This window comes from Martes martes, assembly GCF_963455335.1.
Source record: "Martes martes genome assembly, chromosome: 8".
NCBI classification, from domain to species: domain Eukaryota; kingdom Metazoa; phylum Chordata; class Mammalia; order Carnivora; family Mustelidae; genus Martes; species Martes martes.
Genome location: NC_137895.1, coordinates 33,863,097 through 33,885,547, shown reverse-complemented (window position 1 = coordinate 33,885,547; position 22,451 = coordinate 33,863,097). Strand labels below are relative to the sequence as shown.

The 22,451-nt window shown below is 35.1% G+C and overlaps 1 protein-coding gene across 1 annotated transcript; it reads left to right on the top strand.

Moving 5' to 3' along the window:
* Positions 1-1,383: 1,383 nt before the first annotated feature.
* ALX1 (ALX homeobox 1) lies at positions 1,384-22,214 on the top strand (the record flags this gene model as incomplete). The annotated part of the gene is made up of 4 exons (XM_080811788.1): positions 1,384-1,609; positions 4,298-4,602; positions 7,580-7,708; positions 21,018-22,214. The coding sequence occupies 4 exons, from the start codon at positions 1,384-1,386 to the stop codon at positions 21,336-21,338; spliced, it is 981 nt and encodes a 326-aa protein (XP_080667914.1). The 3' UTR covers positions 21,339-22,214.
* Between the last annotated feature and the right edge of the window lie 237 nt (positions 22,215-22,451).

Below are 22,451 nucleotides of genomic sequence, written 5' to 3'. Positions count from 1 at the left end.
TTGCAAATGGCTGCCTTTTCGTGCCCAAGGCACTGAACATATTTCCCTTAGACGCCGCGGGCTTCTCGGAAGCCAGAGTCAATCCCAAAGCCACTCATCGGGGATGTCAACCCCGCAGTGCTGCCCTGCCCTCAGGGAGCGGCCAGCTCCCTGCCCAACCTAGCATTCCCCACCACCCTTCCCCGGGTCCAAACCCAAACCCAAGCGCAGGCCGTGCCGGCGCCCGAAACGCCGCCTCGCTAGTGCGCCCAGCACCGCGAGCGCCCCTCGCTCCCGGCAAGCGCAGTTCACAGTAATTCCACCCCACCCTTTAAAACTAATTGTTTGAAAAACCACGCTGAAGGCCTTCCTCTTTCACAAGCCTTGTGTAACGAGCGTCCCTCTGGCCTATACGAAAGGCCCTTTGGAGGAGGCTCTTTTCCTAACAGGTTTTCCTAAAATCTGGATCGAATGATAAAATCGTGGACCAAAAGGAGCGTTGGGAGGAGAGTGAGAAGTAGATTGGTATTGGCATAATGCTTCCAATGCCTCTTGCTCCGCTTTCCTCTCCTACCCATCGCAAGCACGTCCACAAGCCGCGGCATTCCAGAAAGAAAGGAAAGGGCATGGGCTCGCGAGCGCTGAGAGCGCCGGGACGCCGAGCTCCTCTGCCTTAGAAGCAGAAGCCGCCCCTCCACCGCGGCCGACCCCGTGAAGAGCTGCCAACGTAACTGGCTTCTTGCGATTCGGGTTAATGTGGACCTTCCACATAAACGATTTACGGATGAAATAAAAGCCCTTTAGAGTAATACTTCCTTTCAAGTTCTTAAGACGCCTCTAAATCTTTCTGGTAGTGAGTGGCCGGCGTGGGGGCGGGGTGGGGAGCGGGTGTCGGGCAGGCTGCCCGGAAGGGCGCAGAGAGCAGGGAGTGGAGGGTTAACTGCTTTGCGATCTCACCAAGCTCTTCCGAAATGCCAGTCCGCTGTCGCGGCGACAATGTTTCTGGGTGTCGGGGGCCTCGTCCCTCCTGGCATTTGTCTGAAATGGAGCTGTCTGTCTAACCTAGGCCTGGACGCGCCCTGCCCGGGTAAGTGGGGGAAGGTGGGGGTGGGGTGAGGGCGGAGGGGGACCCTGGGTGGAGTTAGTCGCCTGCCTATTTTCATATTCATTAGAATTGGGAGGTTGCCCGTTGAGCCCAGCTGAGTTTCAAGATATAAAAGCAACTTCGGGTGCCCCCTTTCCATCCGGGACGTATTAAAGGGCTTGGAGCCGGGAAGCTCCCGGCGCCGCAGCGCTCGCTTCCCCTTCCCTCCTCGGCCCTCCCTTCTCCCGCCCACTTGCTCCCTCCCCCCAGCGCTCTCCAGCCTCTGCGCCCCAGGAGCTCCGCGACAGCCTTCCAGGATTATGGAGTTTCTGAGCGAAAAGTTTGCCCTCAAGAGCCCGCCGAGTAAAAACAGTGACTTCTACATGGGCGCAGGAGGCGCGTTGGAGCACGTTATGGAGACGCTGGACAATGAGTCCTTTTACAGCAAAGCGTCCGCGGGCAAATGCGTGCAGGCCTTCGGGCCCCTGCCCCGCGCCGAGCATCACGTGCGCCTGGAGAGAGCCTCGCCTTGTCAGGAGAGCGGCGGTGAGTCGCCTGCCCGAGCCTCGGCCACCCTTCCGCAAACCCTAAGTGCGGGGAAGTGTCGGGACAGGCAAGCGGGGAGGGAGGGAGGAAGGAAGGAAGGAAGGAAGGAAGGAAAGGGGGAGCGAGAGAGTCCGGAGGGCGGAGGAAGGCAATGGAACAGTGAGCGTTTTAAGAAGCGGTGTTCTGGCTGCAGCCGACTTGGAAGGGCAAAGGAAGGACGAGGCACTAGATTGCCTCCGCGCGGTTCTCTTTTAGCTGTCGAGTGCTGTCCCTTCTGGGTCCCGGACTCCCTCTCTGTCCAGGACCCAGGCGTAAACTGATAGGGCGGTAAAGAGAGTGTAATTGAGTCAAGACAGCGCTCTTCCTCTGGGAGCCCGACGCGCTGCCCTCGAAGACGGAGCAGAAATCGATCACAGCTCGTTAGAGGATGTCACTGTCGTCACGAATAAGAAAACTTTGAGTTCCTTTAGGTGAAAAACCTTTTAAGAAAAGTTCCTCAAGACGTAGCAGTATTTCTCTTTGTGAAATTGGAAGACTGGTAGATTAGCTTGTGTGAAGTTGTGACTTCTGATTCTTTGGGTTTGCAATACAGTACACATAAATTTTTTTCCTAAACACCACATCACTTTCAGTAGCTTCGGGTAAAGAATTCCCAATATAAGCACTCACTCCCGAACTCTGTATTGTCTATTTTTCTGACTCCACATTAAAAGTCACCTAAGAGCCCTCTCTCGGAATGCTTCTGGGTGAAATCTTCAACTTTGAACGGCCAAGTATCTCAAAGTCAAAATGTTATCAAAACAAACCATCTATCTTTTCTATCTTGTAACCCAATACAAACCTATTTTTTTTAAGATCGAGACAGCTAAAGCAAGTTTACAATTCCAAGAGGACTTTTCCTTATCATTGTATATATTCCACAGTTAAGCTGTAAGGAGCGGGTTGCTTTAAAATAACAAACGAATTAAGTGTGAAATATTTACAACAAGCCTCCCGCCCCCTGTTTTAATGGAGAGTCAAAATCCGGCAAGGTACTGGCTCATAGGAGCTCATTTTCTAAATACTTTGTACACAGTAAGTTAAAAAAAAAAATCTCGTATCTTTTACTTATTCGGCGTTGCAAATTACTTTTGACTTGCAAGGTTGAACCAAAAATATAGGTGAGAAGGACAGAGAAAATCAGTTAAATCGTTTGTCATTTATTTAGAAAGACACACAATTGGTTTTAATTTTGATATGCCAATTTTTGGCTTTCTAGTTTTATTTCAGACTGCAGTATCTTTATTTTTGGAATACTTACATGTATACGTAAAATTATTCGAGTGGACAGGATTTAAAAAACAAAAAACGATTCTCTGACGTCCTAACAACTGCTGGATAGGACTAAATCCTATTTTAAATTGTCGGGAATCCAAAATAAGAAGAGAAATGGGTGATTTTTGATACCTTAACAACTTTTTAACAAACATCACACTTTTAGGTTGAATTTTAACAGGAAAGTATTAAGTAAGATGAATGTGGGCAGCAGTTCGCTAAATTTAGGAAAGCTCCTGTCTTTCTCCTGAGATGCCCTTAGCCTCACGGCTGCTTCCCCTCCCCCATCCCTAATTACCGAAGTTCCCCCATTTAACTCAGCCCTAGACAAAACCTTATTGTTAATCAGTCATGGCTCTTCTTTATATGTAGTTTTACATCACATCTTTTGCATAAAAGATATTAAGCGTTTAAGTTATTTTAGGTCTTAAAAGTTCAAAACATTGGTATAATGATTAGAACAGTTGCTAAAATACGTTATGAGACAATTTAAAAACAGATAAAAACGAAAAAAGTATGGCAGCTCCTTGGAAATTATTGTTCTGGCTGGGTTCTTCTTCAAAAACTCTTTCCAATTTCATTACGTGTGTCCATTGCATGTCTCTGTGTGTATGTGTGTGTGCGGCACCATGTGATAGATTTTTGTTTTATATCATATTGCAAGCATGCAATCAAATCTGAAGGAAATCACTGAGAGTAAAACACTCCTAAACAGAATGGAAGATGACATCTTTTGTAATCTTTTAATAGATGTTTTAATGTCTCTGCTTTAGGGAAAAATAAAGCTTTCTGTCTTAAAACATATTTTATGACTTAATCATATATATGACCTATTGAGAAAGAATCGCAACTGAGTTTTTACGCTAAAGAAGTCTACTTAAATCTTATTCTGTTCTAAAAGAAGCACTTCCAGAAACTGACATGAAAGTCATTAATTTAGTGGGTCACTTTTTGAAAAAAAAAAAAACATTAAAAAGCAGACATGAATATACAGTCAAAATATTCAACATACAGTAGAAAAAAACCATATCTTAAATCTAGTCCATACCTTTTGTGTGGACCTTTGTGTGGACCCCTTTTAATTTGATCACCTTATTTGATTCTAAATTATGTGCATAATCATTACATTAGCCCTGTAAAATAGAACTGTAAAATCTGGTAAGTTATATGAGTTCCATGTAACACATTTTAAAATGGCTTTAAACCTGCCCAAAGTGGATTAATAATAGTACAAGATATGACGTTTGAATTAATACTGGCACGGTAAATCATGAACAGACTGCTTTCCTGATGCTGTAAATGACTTCAACTTAATTTCTTCATTGAAATGTTTCACAATCCTCAGAACTGTTGTTTTCCCCCCTCTGGGTACAGTGAACTATGGGATCACTAAAGTAGAAGGACAGCCTCTTCACACCGAACTAAATAGAGCTATGGACAACTGTAACAGTCTCCGGATGTCTCCCGTGAAAGGGATGCCAGAGAAGGGAGAGCTGGATGAACTTGGGGATAAATGTGACAGCAACGTATCCAGCAGTAAGAAGCGGAGACACCGAACCACCTTTACCAGCCTGCAGCTGGAGGAGCTTGAGAAGGTCTTTCAGAAAACCCATTACCCGGATGTATACGTCAGAGAACAGCTTGCTCTGAGGACAGAGCTCACGGAAGCCAGGGTGCAGGTAGGAGCCAAATGAAGGCCTTGGGTGTGTGTTGGGAGTGAGAGATACTGTTAGAATAATTCAGCGGTTGCATTTTGCCACAAAAGAAGAAACTGATTCTCCAACTAAAGGTATAGAACAATGTACTATATGCATGTAGGTCTACTAAAATTTCTTTTTCCTTGCAAAGAATTTAATCACTCGCACAAAAAACCTAAAAGAACACTTGACTTATTACATAGGCATACCAATTAGTGATTATTTAAAAAAACAGAACATCATAAATATCTCTAATTTAAATATTAATTTTGAAAGGGCAAAAAACCGGAATCATAGCTATCTATTTACTAACACATTTATTTTTATTTTATTTTTTTCTATTTTATCAGACATTAAGGTTCTTTTTACGTTACACACTAGGTATTGGTAAATCCTTTGTGTAAGGGCCCATAGATCTGTAATTTTATTAGGTTGGGTTATAATAAAACAAAGAAAAAAATGAAACAATCTTACAAATTTGCAATTGCTACATAAACAATAACTTATTTTTACTACACATAAAGAAAGGTCATATAGCTCACTTAAAATTTTTCTAGCTCTAATAGTTGCTTTGCCATTCCATTTTAACTTTCAAATGTAGATAGTTTGTATCTTTTTGGCAGAGGCAATAGAAATAATGCTCTTAAAGTATTTTAAAAATATATACTCAATTATATTTTAAGTTATATTCAAATCATCGAATTGGGTGGCACAATATACTAAACTTTTTAAGTCATTTGAAAAAAATTATATTAAGTAAATTTCTATCTCTTAGGCATATTTTATTTTTACTAGAGTTGGTATTCTTAAACAACATTTTATTGGTTCTCAAGTAACAACAATTTCAGGGAATAGCCTGTTTCTTTGTGCGTTTTTACTACGCCAAATAGGAGAATATTAAAGTTTGCAATTCCCATACAGGATAAGAATAGAGAAATGAATGAGATAGTGAAGAATTTTGTCCTGAGAGTAATAGTGTTTCTTCTGAAGATTAAGCCATTGCAAGGCCATTTCATCATTAAAGACAACATTTGGTGGTGCGGGAATACCAAGCATCAGGATTTCAGGATTTTTCTTTAGCTTGTGGAGCGAATAGTTAATTTATTTTAGTTCAGGAAGTAAATATACAGAAAGTTGATGCTAATGAAGAATTCTGAATTGTCAAGTGTTAACATCAGTCCCGTGTGTGTGCTTTTTTTTTTTTTTTTGCCTTGGGTTCATATATTTGGATTAGTTATACTTGTAACCATAGAAAAATTTGTTTACTTGTAGAGTGATCAGCTGTGCGCAATGGATGTTTTCGCCTTAACATTTCATCAACTTCTGATTAATTTTTGTCTAAAAACATGCACAGAGAGCCAACCTGAATGTAATTTACTCAGGTTTTCTCTTTCTGGCTTTTCATATCAGAGTGATAATTCATACCTATTTTAAGGAGATTGTAAAGATCTCTTTCCTCAATGAAAAAAAAAAAACTTCATTACTAAATTCTCTTACTATATTCCTAGTGTCTGTGAAGACAGGGAGAAAATATTTTATGTTTTGTTTTGTTGTTGTTATTATGGGCCCTAGGCATTGTGTGTAATACACCTTTACCAGCAGTGTTCTAAGAAACCATACTGAACAGGTAGCTCTCATTGCCTTATTTTAATTGCTGGAAACTAAAGTGCCACCTTAAATTTGCAGCACATGCTTGCATATCGAGCTGAGGCTTAATATGTATGCATAAGTATGATGGTAAAGATAGAGAAGATTATAATTGATTATGAAAAAGTAAACATTTTAAGTAAATTTTAACAGTCTGCACTTTGATATGTGATTTCCAGCTTCTTTTGTAAGTATTTCGTATTCTGAACATAGTTCAGAAGAGCTGAAGAGCTTCCTGACAGCTGCTTGTGAAATGTCTACTCAAAAATATCAAATAACACATACTGAATATAACTTTTTGTGTCTCCCTTTAATTCATTAAAATATTAAGTGAAGATTCTGGAGAGTTCCAGGTGTGAATTAGTGATGAGGAAGATGGTTATTATGGTAAATATTATTAGTATAGAAATAGAGAAATTTGGATGAGAGCTTAGTGATTCCATAGAGGCTCTAGTAACTTATAGGCTTTCTTGAACGTGGATATATCTTCCCATTTATCTTACTATTTGTGTTACCTATAAGTCTTTTATATTGGAAAAATGATTTGGAGATTTTTGAGCATTTCTTATAAGGGAAGATAAGTATTATAAGTGGTGTAATTTATGTAATAAGCACATTTGTATATTTTAAAACTGGAGTTCAATTTCAGATGGTTCCATTTTACCTATAGTCTTTATCATGCTCAATCTAATATGTGATCTTAATATTTTCTGTTTCTAAATAATCATGATATTTCTGCCAGTACCATATGTTTGGATGTAATCTTTGTGTTTAAATTTTTCTAAGATTATCTAAGGTATGGGTACAACCCAACACAGTCTCCACTCTGTGACATGTTCTAAAGATAATTGTTTTGACAGATCCAGATATTAATTTGGTTATAGTTTGGCTGGGTTAATGTTATGTGCATAACCCCATACTAAAAAACCATGAATGTCTTCCAGATTTGCAGCATTCTCTGAGAGGAAGATTATCTATGATAATTTGGAGACATAAGGAGTCTTCAAAATCATATAATCTAATTCCTTTTTATTTTCCAAAATGAAAAAAAAACAAAAACACCAGAGTCTGAGACATAGTAAATATATTTTTTTTAAGTATCTCCTCCCTTTCTATTAATTTATATTGCCTCATGGACATACCACTTATCAGGGTGAAATAGAAAGTAAAACTTGTGGCTACTTTTGTGACATAAATTTATTTCTTAGTGATTTTGTACACCTGGTTTGTTCTTTCTGATATGTGTCTTTTAACATCACCATTGCATTTTCAAATACTTCTCAGCTAAAATTCTACTTTTTAAAAAAATTAGGTTTGGTTTCAAAATCGAAGGGCCAAGTGGAGAAAAAGAGAACGTTATGGCCAAATACAACAAGCTAAAAGCCATTTTGCTGCCACCTATGATATATCAGTTTTGCCAAGGACTGACAGCTATCCACAGGTATGGTAAATGTCACAGAATACTGATCATGAAAAAGAGATGTGGTTTGTATATTCCTAAAAGGAATATTATTATTGGCTTTCTTATGTCTAATGCAATAGTCAAGAATGAACATGTTAACCTCCAGAAGACTTTTTGCATGTTTGTTAGATGCTTATTTTACTAAAATATTTCACTATTTTAGAGCCATTTGTTCAAAAATATTTTAGGGTCCCTTCCTTATCACACATTGCCAACAACTGAAGTAGCATCATTCACAGTATAAGCCTTTTAATTAGTCTACATTTTAACTATTCAGGCTCATTTCCTTTGTTAATTTTTTAACAAATAAATAAAGCATTGCTTGGCGTGCTGTCTCTGTGGCTAATGTTTTATGAGCCATCCCCTAACCTAGTGCCTGGTGTGGTCTATGAAACCTTCATTTCCACTTAAAAATATCTCTTTTTCTATGTTGTCTTTCTAGCTTTGAAGTTACCCATTGTTTCAGGGAAACATTTAGCCTTTGGTTACTTAAAACATATATAGGATTAGTACTGAAGATTACTTAAAAAATTTACCACATTAAAAAACACATCCACCCCCCCCTTTTTTTTTAAGATTATTTATTTATTTATTTGACAGAGAGAGAGAGAGAGATCACAAGTAGGCAGAGAGGCAGGCAGAGAGAGAGGAGGAAGCAGGCTCCCCGCTGAGCAGAGAGCCGGATGCAGGACTCAATCTCAGGACCCTGAGATCATGACCTGAGCCGAAGGCAGAGGCTTAACCCACTGAGCCACCCAGGCACCCCACATCCACCCCTTTCTATGGGAGTTCTCATCTCATTTTAAAGAGCATGTAGAAATTCCTTTTCTTCTCATTATTTCCCTTTAATTTTGAGGCTTTTTTTTTCTTTCTCACAGTTTGTAATTCATGTAAACAAGATACATTTTATATTTTTAATTGGACATTAATTTTTCCTATTACTGAGTTACAGTATTCAGAACTATATTTGATATATGATAAGGAATACTTGTATTATAAGGAGCAAGATATTTGTTATTTCATTCCTTACTATTTAAGGATATACATTGTTACAGACCATTTTGAAAACAAATACGTAACATATATGCTCGGGGAAGACCTTGATAGTCCAGTAACCAAATCTTTGCAACCCCAAACTGAAGGGTATTCATTTTCTTCAACTCTAAGTTCATACCTTGTGAGCACAAATTCAGTCCTTTAGTTTTGTGCATCCTTCTATTCTGATGCTTTTTATGATTCTTAAAAACCTATTTTGAGAGTTTCACCCTTCCAGATAAATTCACCAAATTTATTAATGTATTATCACATGTGAGTAAAAGCCTCAGAGATCACCTGGTTCCGTCCTTCTAAACGTTAGGAAACGAGACCCATGGGGAGTTAAGGAATCGGCCCGTGATGACAGCAATGACCCGTGATCACAGGAGTGCTTCCTTACAGGACAGCCTGGGAAGGGCTGTTGCAGCTAAGCCTTGCCACTGCAGTCTACTAGAAGACGACAGGAGCTACTGAATATGTCCATACCTGCCCTCAGAAGAACCTTGTTTTTCTTACTCTAAGAATTTATCTTAAAGGAGTTCCTTTATTTTTTTTTCCTCCAGTTTAAAAACATATATGTATATATATATGCTTTTAAATATATAATAAATATATAAAATATATATTTTATATATATATACATATATTCTGCTCCTTATCAACATAGGGCAAATGAGCTTTGATTCACCCAATAGTTTTGAGTGTCCTAGTCGAGTCGTGAACAAAGTGCTGTGAGGAAGTCTCCCTGGTAGGTTCTAAGCTCCATGAGAGCAGGCACTGTGCTGGGTTCGTGATTGTTAACACAGCCTTGACCCTTATGGGATCAAGCCGTGTTCTGAGAGGGTTACATGGAGTAACTCGTTTCATCCTTATCACAATCGTACACGATAGGTGTTATTGATGAATTATCCTCATTTTCCATATGAGTAAACTGAGACACAGAGAGGGGAGATACTTACCTTCATTAGGGACGAAGCTGGGATCTATCTCATCACAGGCAGTCTGGCTCCCACGTGCAAGATCTTAACCCGTCCAATAGACTGTCTCTCCCGACGGCTGTGTTGAAAAGATTGAATAATTAATAAATGAATACCAAAGGAGCGTAAAGCTTAAATTGCATTATTCAGGTTTGCAGTTGTGCTCAGAGGAGCAGAAACTAAACACAGAACCAGTAAAATAACAACGAAAATGACCGAGATGGTGTGTATTGGCAGGTACTTGATATATTTCGAACTACTTCACTGTGATAAATTTAGAAATAGTAAAGTTACAAATTAATGAACTCTTTTCAAACGGACTTCATATAGTCTTACTAGTCAAGTGTGCTCCATCACACTTGACTACAACATACTTTTTTTGCATCTTTTTATTTCAGTTTTCGTTTTTTTCCTTGGAAACCCCATTTCCGTTTGTTTGTGTTGTTTTGTTTTGTTTTTTTCCCCACTTCCCTGTGCCTTGCTGGTGGTTGCCTTATCTCTAACTTACCTTTCTTCTTCAGTGCAACATAAAACATTTAGAAGAGTGCCGGGCACGAACTAAACTCTTTATAAGGGCTTAATGTAACTTAATACACTCTTAGTCGTGCTTTTTTCCTAGGATTATCTTGCCGTTGTGTTACTGTGCCTCATAGCTTTAGAGATGGTCTGTTAGCACACTGAGGTAACCTACTAGTACCTCAAGTACTAAGTACCTCAAGCAGGAAGGGAGATGGTACAATCAAAGTATATGTCTGATAGTCTTTTTCACTCCAACAAAGGATTAATTTAAAAATTTCCCTTCACAAGTCATGGGAATTTTGCACTAATTTTCCCTGTGGTTTCTCCAAAATTTATGTGCATTGGTTATACCAACTCTTAAATTAAGTATGGCAACACAGGCATCGCATGCTGAAGTTATTGTTTTTGAAGTTATTTTGACAGTATAATTCATCAACAGTAATAAAACTCAATACTGTAAAATCTATTGTAACTTTTTATATTGGTAAGTCATTAGACATTTGGTTGCCAAAAATACTGAAATCAGAATGTCTCTCACTCCCCACTGTGGGTATTGGATAAAGTCAGGAAAATTCCATCTGAACTTAAAAATATGTGGTTGATTTTTTTTTATTTTGAAGAAATAATTATGCCAAGATCATGTCTCTCAAGCTTCAGCCTAAAGGAAACTTTTTTTTTAAAGCATGTGCCTTGAAAATAGAAATTATAATCAGAAAAATAAGAACCAAAACAGAATCCAACAACTCAGTGCAGTAACACACTGAGTTTGGTTACTGTTACTAATTACAGAAAAAAAATATTAATTACCAAAAAGTTGGAAACTAGAAACAGGACAGAAATAAAGAACTAACAATTTGGCAAGAAAACAAAAGCATACACAGAAATACATGAAAACAGAAATGGTTGAGAAAATGGTCTGTTCGGGTCTGTTCAATGTGGATAATAATCTTGCCAACTATAAAAGTATCTCTATATAACCTATAATAGGTTTATTTATGAATATAATTAATATTTTCTAAAGTGTTCTAAATACTTTGTTTCCATTGCTCTCATTAAAAAATAGTAACAACAGCCCTACTGGTAAAATTAATACCTAGCAGTTGAGGGCTTATTTTAACCCAGACTTCTTTCGTATGGCCATTAACTCATTGAACTTAAGTCCAGGTTTTCTGAGTGCAGGGGTTCAGAGCTCTTTAAGCAGCATCACTGAGCAATGAAATATTTCAATTTTGACCCTAAAAGACCAAATCATTTTGGAAAGCAAACATGCTTTCATTTTTTAAATATATAAAATAATGATATAAGGCGTTTAAAAAATGTAGACACTTTTTAGACTGTTTTCAGGTATTCTTTTTAAAAAAGTGTTTCAAAAAAAGATTACAACAGTATTAAGCAAATTATGTATTCACTGAATAGATGTGAATAAAAGTCGTTTCACTGCAATATTCTGGAATATCTTATGAACCCCAAATTAATCAATTCACAGTAAAAAGAGATGATTTCTGGATCTCTGGGGTCCTCAGCAGTTCACTTTCCCTCTCTGAGTCTCAATTTCTTCCTCCGTTGAAAGAAATAGATTACAAAGATTTTGCAGAACACTTTCAACTTAATTTTTTTTTTCTTCCAGAGTTATTTGCATTTGAGTCAACAAATATGTGCTAGGTACTGTGTGAGGCATGAGGGTTATATAAATGATCCAGACAAAATATCTTGCTTTTTGGGCAAGATTACAAACTAGTTGATATTCATACCAAATTCTGCAGACACTTCTTAATGCAACCCACACCCAGCAGACCAAAAGGACCTATATAATTTTGTCTTAGAGGTGAAAAAGCAAGCATCTATCAAGAGTAGATTCTAATTTGTTTCTAGTTTATGGACACCAAAGCATTTTTTAAAATAATTATATTGTTGAATAAAATAGTTTTCAAGATCTAAACATTTTCTGGAGGATTAGAGCCAGCCTTCATTCTTAAAAGAAACTCTAGTTTCATGACCTTAGGTTTGGCTTAGATCACATGTGCATCAACTTTATCATTTACTTTTCTGCGTAACTTTGGGTAAGTCTCTTGACTTCCTTGATCTTCATATTTTTTCTTTGTAAAACGGTGGTATTATTGGTGCAGGAGTTGGTGGTGTGGAGGATTACTTTTTCTATTATTGTTATGATTAAATTGATTTCCAAACAATCGGTACAACCAAGTCATGGGACTTGAGGAGGGCCAGGTGTTAATGTTTGACTATGAGCTTCACAGCCAGGGACTTGTGTGTTCAGATCCTGACTCTGCTACTTAATAGGTTTTAGAACTTTGGCAAATGAATTAGCCTCTAGGCATGTTTCTCCTCATTTATAAAATGGGTATACAAGTTCATACGATGTTCATGAAGATTAGAAACAGTAGTTTCTGCCAAGTACTTAGGACATTGCCTAGTACATAATGAGTGCTCAATAAATAGTAACAACTCTATAATAGCCATTAGTTATTGATTCTACAGTAGAGAGGTAGCTAAGGGGTGTGAATGTTCCGTTATTGTAGCATTTAAACTAATCCAATTTTTGAGTAAATTCACTACTTAATGGTCTAGGGAAGATCAGATTTAGTTAAATGTACTTTCCTCTTTAAATTAAGACAACCAAATATGGTACTTTAAGGAATGTTTGAGTGTATTCTTAATCCACCAAAATTATTTTCTCATGAACAAAATATTTTCACCAAAAAATTTTAAAAGGTTTGAAGTTGTTTCCCACCAAAATTTTCCATAGGGTTTTACTTAGTGTATGGTGAGAATCATAACTAAATCTTTGTTTACATAATACATAACAGGACCCATGCAGTGTCTTGCTTTCTGTTGTTTAATAGATGACTTAATAAATATATGCCACTGGGAGTTTGAACATACCAAAGATTGGATTCAAGTTATAAATAACTTATATATACACATATTTATTTATATTACATATATTCATATATATATAGTCATTGGAGCAATTTAAAATACAGATGAATGCTGTACAATATTTCTAGTTTAACAAATTCTGTTTCAAAAATTATAATTTACAGTTTTTAAGGAAATGTTAATGTTTCTATAAAATAGTGATTATGAAAATATTGTTCACTCTGCCCCTCTTAAGAGTAGCATCAGCTCTCTACTAATTTTAAAGTTTCCCTTAAGCTAAAGAAAGAATATGGAACTTGTCTCCTTCAGCCCCTGTGGTTTAGCAATTTAAAGGCATCTGAAACAGTAAATAAATAACCAAAAATCTTTTTTTAATGTTAGTAATGTAGCTATACTTGATGCATTGTATAATAAATATTCTCATATCTGTGAAACAACCAATGAAATGATCCCATAGTGATACAGTGAAACTTCTCTTAGGAGGAATGGAGGGACAAAAATATTAACATCATTGGGTCAACAAGTCATATTAATATGAAATTGCTAATATAATTTAATGTATAAAAATATACAAGCTGTATAACAATTTTTATGAAGAATATTTCATATATACGTATAAGTACATATTAAAAATAAGTTACATGTAACATGAAGCAGGTATTGTCAGCATTTGAGTAGATTACCAAAATAAATAGTAAGGCAAATGCAAAAATAAATTATTGAAGAGTGCTATTGTTGCTTATACATATAAAAACTATCTTACAGGGGATGGAGAAAAACCGGGAGGGAAATTAAGCCTGAGAAGTCTGTGACAACGATCTGTAGGTTAAAATCTGCAGCCCATGCTGTTATTGTTAATGTGAACTCACAATATATTTTATTTTGTTTTTTATTTTATTATTATTTTTTAACTTAATTTTATTTTTTCAGTGTTCCCAGATTCATTGTTTATGCACCACACCCAGTGCTCCATGTAATACGTGCCCTCCTTAACTTAGAATATGTTTTAATTCAGAGGTTTTGTTTGCCATATTTATTAAGCCTCATGTAACCTCTAAATTTAAAAATATTCTGTGCATATTGGATTTATATTTTAAATTTTTAATTCACAAGGAAAACTTAGTTTATATTTAAATCTTTGTTTCTTATAATTGTGGATTTTGTTTTAATTGGAGAATTGTGTCATTAAAAATGAATCAAGCACTGTCAACAATGGCTATCATGCATATATTAAAATACATAAAAAATAATGTGACAATTAATTGGAAAATACTCCATGTTGATCATTGTTGCTGAATAATGAGCAAAATAACAAATCCTATTATTTTATTCTGTCCTTAACTGAGTTGATTTGAAAAGTGTCGTTTTAGGAATATAAAGTGAGATTTCCCACTAGTCTTTTTAATGACCATAACTACCATACAGTTTAAGAATGCATTCAACACTAAAAGAAGAGAAAAAATATGTCCTTAATTTCTTAGGCTTTTGACTTGGAGCACCTATTTCAAATAGTATATAAATAATGCAAAATTTAAACACATTAATGTGATGTCATTCTGAAAATTTCCAGACATTAACATTTCTTATGAAGATTAGTGCTTTTAATTTTTGCACTAAAAAGATATATATATATGTATACTTACTTTTCTGTAAAGCAGTTTTCTTCTCAGATTTTTAGTCTCATATGATTGTTATATCTTACAGTGATTTTTTTAAATGGAAAATTCACTCTTCCTTGTTCCAAATCTCTGCACACATTTCTAAGATGGAATTTTATTTAAAAAATTAAAGTAGCAACCAGTATTTAATATATGACCTTTTCCTGATAAGTAATTTCTAATCACTACATCTTAATGATACTATATGTTGGAAAGGTATACTTTTGAAATTTTTGAAATGTAAATTGGTTCCAAAAAAATCTTAATAATTTTATATTATCTGAATTTTTATGTGAAAATTACAGCTAATAAGTAGGCACTGATGAAAATTTAACCTCATTTCTATCTTAGGTATACCTGAACATGCTCAGATAAATCTTTTCACTTTTCACTTAATTGGGATTTTTTTTTTCCAGATGGACAAACTATCAGTGTTTGAGAATTATTCACTTATTCTCTGGTAGCAAGTGAGACTTACTCACTGGTAGCAAGTTCACTATTTAGAAAAACATTTATACTCTTTCTCCCTGCCAGCAACTTCTTGATGTGGTTACTAGAAAAGTTATTGGAACCCTAAAATCAGTCAACAGCTAAAAGTATCTTCAAGTTACTAAGTGTATGATGCTTACCAACATTTTATCACCCTAAATTTTAAAGGGAGGGTTATGCTAATAAAGAATGTAATGGCCTTTTAAAAAATTAAACTGCTTTTGCAGAAAGTCATGTTAGCATTTTTTAAAGAGACCATATAAAAATCTGGTCAATTATAGAAGTGATAATGTGGTAGTAAATCTATATAATAAGTTCAATAATATACAAAGTGGTCAATAAATGTAAACATTCTCTCAAAGAGGAAAACCAAAAATCAACTTTGGGATTTTAATGCAAAGAAGCTATTGCTAAAGCATTATTACAGATACCTCTTTGTGAATCCCTGACCTGTGTTTTTTTAAAGCAACCTTTAACTCCCACAGGGACATGTGTAGGCATATGGTGTGAAAGTAGTATGAGGATAGCATGTGTGTGTGGGCTGTGTGTGTGTATGTGTGTACATATGGATGTTGGTGGCAGGTAAGAGCAATCTATATATAGAAAAGGAGTAAGGTTAAATAAACTTGTTTTAGTAGAAAAATATTTAGTTTTAGAGTTGCTTTAAAATTAGCGAATATTGTTATTCATTGATTTCATGTTATTAAGTGTGTCTCTTAGATACAGATTAAATTCCATAGGGTAGTGGCTTCTAAACTACAGTAACATTAGGAAATAGAATATGTAATGCTGTCATGAAACTGTTTTTTATACATCATGGTACTTTACAGCTAATGCAAAGAGAAACAAACTTGCATTTCTTTTAAAAGGTTTTCTTCAAAGTATGAAAAGTTGCTTACTATAATAAAATCAGTAAATATATTAGAAACATACACTAGGTTTAAAATATTAAAATTTTGTTTGTAGTTTTGATTATAAAAGAATATATCAAGTTTCTAAGGTGAAGGTAAATGAGATTTATAATTTTTCATTCATTATTTACCATATGATTTCAACTCATGAATATATATCCACAGTGAAAAACTCTCTGTGTGTTTGTGGTGTGTGTGTGTGTGTGTGTGTGTGTGTGTGTGTAAAATACAAATACATGTTGACCCTTTCTTTCCTATATATTACTTTTTAATTCCTTGGAAGAAAAATGAGTGTTAAATGAATTTTATTTCTATTTGGAAAGAATCAGACAAAACAACAACAACAACAACAACTACTTTCCTCCTAAATTCAAAGTCATGGAATAATTACATTTTAACTTTTCATTTGATTAGAAAAACATTAAGGGGCACATGTTCAAAGTAGAGTGTAGTAAGTCATCCGAACCTCCATTCATGCTAATGGGATATAGTTGGCTAAGTTCCTGGACAATGCTTTGAACGGTACCCCAAGAACTTTTGTAAAACGTTGTGAAGCACATTAAAACATGGAATGTTTTTAGATTTTCTACTTCTTTTTTAAACACAATAAAGAAGAAAAAATGTAAAGGCAGTCTTTTTTTTTTTTGGCACATTGGAAAGTAAGACGTGGATATTATTTAATAATGTTATTCCTGGTTGTGAAGCTACTTAATATTTTGCAGTTAGAGGCCTGAAAAAAAAAAACAAACCCTAAAATTTATTTGGTACTGAGCTCCACCATTGTAGGTGTCTCTGAAATAGTCCAAAAAAGAAAAGTAATGATCTTATTTAGGAAAAAAAAAACGTATTCTTTCATTCCAAAATCTAATAGCAAATATATTTCTTCTATTGAGTTAGCGAGATTTTTGTCTGGCTTCTCTGTTAACAAATATATATACAGTTTTAGACAATAGGCCTTGTAGGTTCGAGCACATAGTTTTAACATGACCACTTGTATAAAAATAGAATTGATGGAAGGTGGAGGGCCCATAGACTGAGCCTACCTTGACAGCAGATTTATTCAACCACAAGCTCTAACAGCTTTCTTATTTGATCAAATACTGCCTTTGAGGAATGTTTAAGGCAAAGAGACTTGTGTCATAATTGCCTAAGCTATTTGAAGATTTTCACATGAAAGAAGGATGCTACCTCTTCTGTATCATTTAAAAGAACGGAAATAGAAGTGATAGAGGAAGATAACAGCTCACTTTTTTACAGAGCTCCCCTAAAGGGAATGAAAAATTTTTAGAGAGGTGAGCTTCTTATCACAAGAATTAAATATAATTGAAAGTGTACAAGGGTTTTTTTGGCCTTTTGAAGGAAGTTGGACTTCAGTAGTATCTCCTAATCCCAGGTGATTTTCAGAATTCCTGTAATATTGTCATTGCCCTTATTTTAATACAGATCCCATAAGCCGCACCCCATGCTTAATTGGTAGGAATCTCCAAGAAGATGTATCTATGATGAAGAATAAGTACTTGATAGGAAAATAAAACTACCTAGAGAAATACAGTCCATAGTGTCTGGGGATGAAATTTTCATGATAATTGTCAAGATTATACAGAATAGTGATTAGGGAGCTCATATCATGAAACAAATTTAGATATATTAGCATAAATTGTCCATAAAATTTTGATTATACCTGCAAGATGGATCAGTTCAAATTTCATATTCCTCAAGTTTTTTTCAGTCACTAAATAAATTTATATTAAGTGCTTATTATGTATTGTGTTAAGCTGAAGGATGAAAAAAAGTTAGGAGCAAACATTGGGGATTTTGCTGTCAGAGAATAGAGCCTATGAACCCCCACAAAGCTGAACTTATGAATAAGTAAATAAACAATTTCAGCTTGTAAGACTAGTTTTTATATAATTGTTGCATTTCTTAAGATTTGCTGGGTTCAGATTTGACCTCTACCGTTGGAGTTACACATCTTGTGGAAGGTTCTTAAGCTCTCTGTTCTGTAGTTTTACCTTTTACAAAATGGGGCTACTAAAGGAAAGAAGCATCTTTTAGTGTGTAGAAATGACGAGGAGTCTTCACGGTACATCTAATACCATGCATGCAGTAATTAATTGATAACCATTAGCTGTCATGAGGATGATTTTGATTGTTGTCATCAGATCTTTAATCACCCAGAAGGAATGCTTCAGAGGAAGCAAAACCTCAATTCATTGGGGGATATTGTCTTTTTATGATTTGGATCTAACTTTCGATATCAAAACCAACTAAAACCCTAAAGTCACATGAAGACAAGCCAGGAATTTTTTAATGAAAGAAAGATACGGGGTGGAAGAGATAGAGATCAGGAGATAGGACATACCGTAAAAATGTGCAACATTATCACTACCCAAGGGACTATATGGGTATCTTCTCAAATCCAACTAAAATATTGCTGTAGTAACTTGCTTTACCAGTCTGTTCTGTTAAGAAAACATTTCTTTCTATATGCTAGAAATTCTTTCACCAAAAGTAGCACATTTAACTTGTTTGATCATGTCCAGATAAGAAGTTTTGATCAAAATAAAAATATTTGTCTGTGCCAGGGAAACTGGAGATTATTATGAATTATTATGAATTATATGAATATGAATTATAATAGATTAATATGGATTATTTTAGGGATATTAATTAATAGATTAATATGAATTATTTAGGGAGAGAACACTTTCTTAATTTACATTCATAGGTTATTTTCCTTGCCTTTATCATCCTCATTTCCTTTTTTTAAACTTAGTTATTAAATACATTTCTATGCATTTGAAATATGAGTAGATGATTTTAATAATAAATTTCAGCAGTACTATGTATAAATTGAGAAATCCTTTAACAAACTTAAAATGTAAATAATCTTTTTCTACCGCTATTTTGCCTTTCATTTATTTTTTCAAAAATAAGCAAGCAAGTTCACTCTCATTTCCTGAAAGCCCTTTTGTCAGACATGTGACTGTGGGTTTTGCAGTGTAGCACAATGTTTGATTGAATGTCGGAGGAAAATCACCCAGATCAAGTTAGAAGAGCTAGGTTGACAGAGTAATGACATTAACAGTCCCTCTTACTGGTTTGAGATACATAACTCAGCAATCAGTGGCACCAGTCATTGTATTTTGGCTAAAGTGGGATACATTTAGTAGAATCAGCCCAAATTAAAACAACATAGCCCATGGTGACTTAAAGATTAATAAAATGTGCAAACCATTATATGTATCTATAGATATGTCTCACAGGTTTAATATATTTAAAGCAGCTTATAAATATATTTATATAAATAACTATTTCTGAAATAACACTGAAGTGAGCATTGTGCCAATCTTTGAAGTCCCAACTAACAGACAAAATTAGTTGTTCAAATTTTCTCTTATGTTTGAAACTGGTTAAGCAGTCTTTTCTTGAGTGACAGAGTAACATCTCTACCAGTGCCATGTAGAAGATTCAGTGACATTTTATGCTATTAATTGAAAATAAGTTGTCCTAAAAAGAAGGATTTAAGTGTGTGTATTGTGAGACTACACCAGAGGTTATTTGCAGTAGACTAGAATCTTTATGTAAAAATAAATATAAGCAAACATTATTTGTGTATGTGTTAAAAACAATTGAGGATATGATACTAATTATCCTGATTTTAAAAAAGGAAGCCAGGTGTGATAAACATAGGTATTACTGCTCTGTTGTAATTCAAATTTTTGTAATAGTATTGCAATTTTAAAATTTTGTTTTCTAAGGCTCAAACTCTCATTTTCCTTCAGCTACTACTGTTTGCATGATTTTTCTCTGTGCTTCTCAGTAATGCATGTGATCACTTTTTTTTTCCTTGTCTTTGTTTGAATAGCTGGTCTAAGATACCTCCTATTTAAAACTCGTATTATACAAATTCTACTTAGTGTCTCCTTTACCTGCAAGTAAATTTAGAGAAATTTGTGTTTGTTGTTTCTTAATACTAAGAAATGTGAATTTTCTGCACACAAGTGATGATCTAGTTTTCAGTCTTACATAAAATGTTATATAGTACTTTAATTGTACTCTTACGATATTTTTGCTAGTACCCGCATATTTTTCTCAGTTGTGTTTTCATTATTTGGTAATGGTCATGTTTTAGAATTTTAAATTATTTTACATGTCATAATTCTGTTGTAACCTCACCATATCATAGATGAAGCATAGAAAAAATGTTTAAAATATGTATATATTGCTCATATTCACAGAGCTATGTATTTAAGACTATAGGAAATAGAAGGCAGCGAAAGACTAAACAATTCCAATAATGAGTTTGATTTAAAAATCTACAGAGTAAATATTAGGAATGGTTTCCAACAAAAGCTGCCACACTGAGTCCAACTACAGAACTTCAGATAATGCAATTGAATCATTGAGTTTAGAAAGATAAGCTATATTTAAACTTAAAACCGTATTTTAAACTGCTTTTCTAAACACATGAATTTGTCGTGAATCATGACTAAATCTAGATTTCATTTTAAAAATCACGACTATAAAAAGAATCCTCAAGAGACTGACATGTTTTGAGAGTATTTGATGTGGTCAGATATGTGGGTTTTGGTGATCTATTACAGTATAACAGATTGGAAGAATCTCCCAAATAATTACTTTTTAGTAATCACTTTATGTACTCAGAATGTCATTACAGACCACCCAATGGGAGCAAACAATGACTAGTTGACAAAATTGAGTCAACGCTGTTTAACAAATGTAAGGGAACAAAAGTGAGAATGCGTAAATGTAATATTTGTTGTTTTATATATTCCAGATTCAGAACAATTTGTGGGCAGGAAATGCGAGTGGTGGTTCTGTGGTTACTTCATGCATGTTACCACGTGACACGTCCTCCTGCATGACACCTTATTCTCACTCGCCTCGGACAGATTCCAGTTACACAGGGTTTTCAAACCACCAGAACCAGTTCAGCCACGTGCCCCTCAACAATTTTTTCACTGACTCTCTTCTTACTGGGGCTACCAATGGACATGCATTTGAAACAAAGCCAGAATTTGAAAGGAGGTCTTCCAGTATCGCAGTTCTTCGAATGAAAGCCAAGGAGCACACTGCCAATATTTCATGGGCCATGTAACATACAGTACTCTTTTATTTTTCCTTTAATGGCAAAGTAAAACATTCTATTTCTCATATTTAAAGGATACCACAATAAGCTGCTGTGTGTGGAATTGCTAAAGGTCAAGATATACAGTGAGACCAGCTTAAATGAATAGTTGTTATTATTTAACATTAAAATCTAAGAATGAACCTCTGAAAAGACTAAATAGGTTTACCATCCATCAGTCTCCACAAACTCTGTTTTAGTAGTAATTTTTTTTCTATTGTACAAGTCGATGAAATACGACCATGCAACTTCTTAAAAGAATAAATGTATTAAACAAATTCCTCTGTTATAGATTGATTTATGTCAGTTCTGTATAACAAGAAATCCCTTGTAAAATAATATCTGATAAAGGAGGAAATGCACTGGGAAAGTGTCAAGATACCAAAGCTGTCAGGTAAATATTGAAGCAGGGTATTTTGGGGAGTTGACTGTTATTTCTCTCTCTCTGGCTCCAAGACACAATGGGCATATCCCCCGTTGCTGAGAATTTATCTGCAGGCCTAAAAGATTTTTCTAGTTATAGATGTTTTAGTGAATTTCCCATGAAATGGAACTCTTCTGAAATGGCCAACATTTGCATGAAATATTTGGGCATACTTTCTTAAAACCATGTGGCTAAAGGTGATAACTGAAATATTCCGGTGTGATTTAAAATACAGTCATGAGAATAGTTTCTATAAATGCTCCCTTTTAAATGAAAAAGTCAGCACCAACTCAGTGAAAAAGCCAACACCAACTGACTTAGCATCACACACTAGGAAAAATGGAAGTTACAAAACCTGCTGCTGCTTTTAAACTAAAAGTATGTCAATTAAAGTGTACGCACAAACTTCTAATAAATACACCAGAAGAAACTTTTTTTTGACATGTCACATTATGCTTTATTATGAAACATTTTCAGTTAAAAGAGCAGCAAATCCAAATTTATATTTATTTCTTGGGCTTATGCAAGTGCTCATGTGTGTGTGTTTGTTTTTTGATATATAAGCCGTAAGCATTTTTTTGCTACTGTGGTTTTGCATAGGGAATTAAAATGTCAGAAGGCTCTCTAAAATTTCTGGTGGAAAAGAAAAGAAAAATACA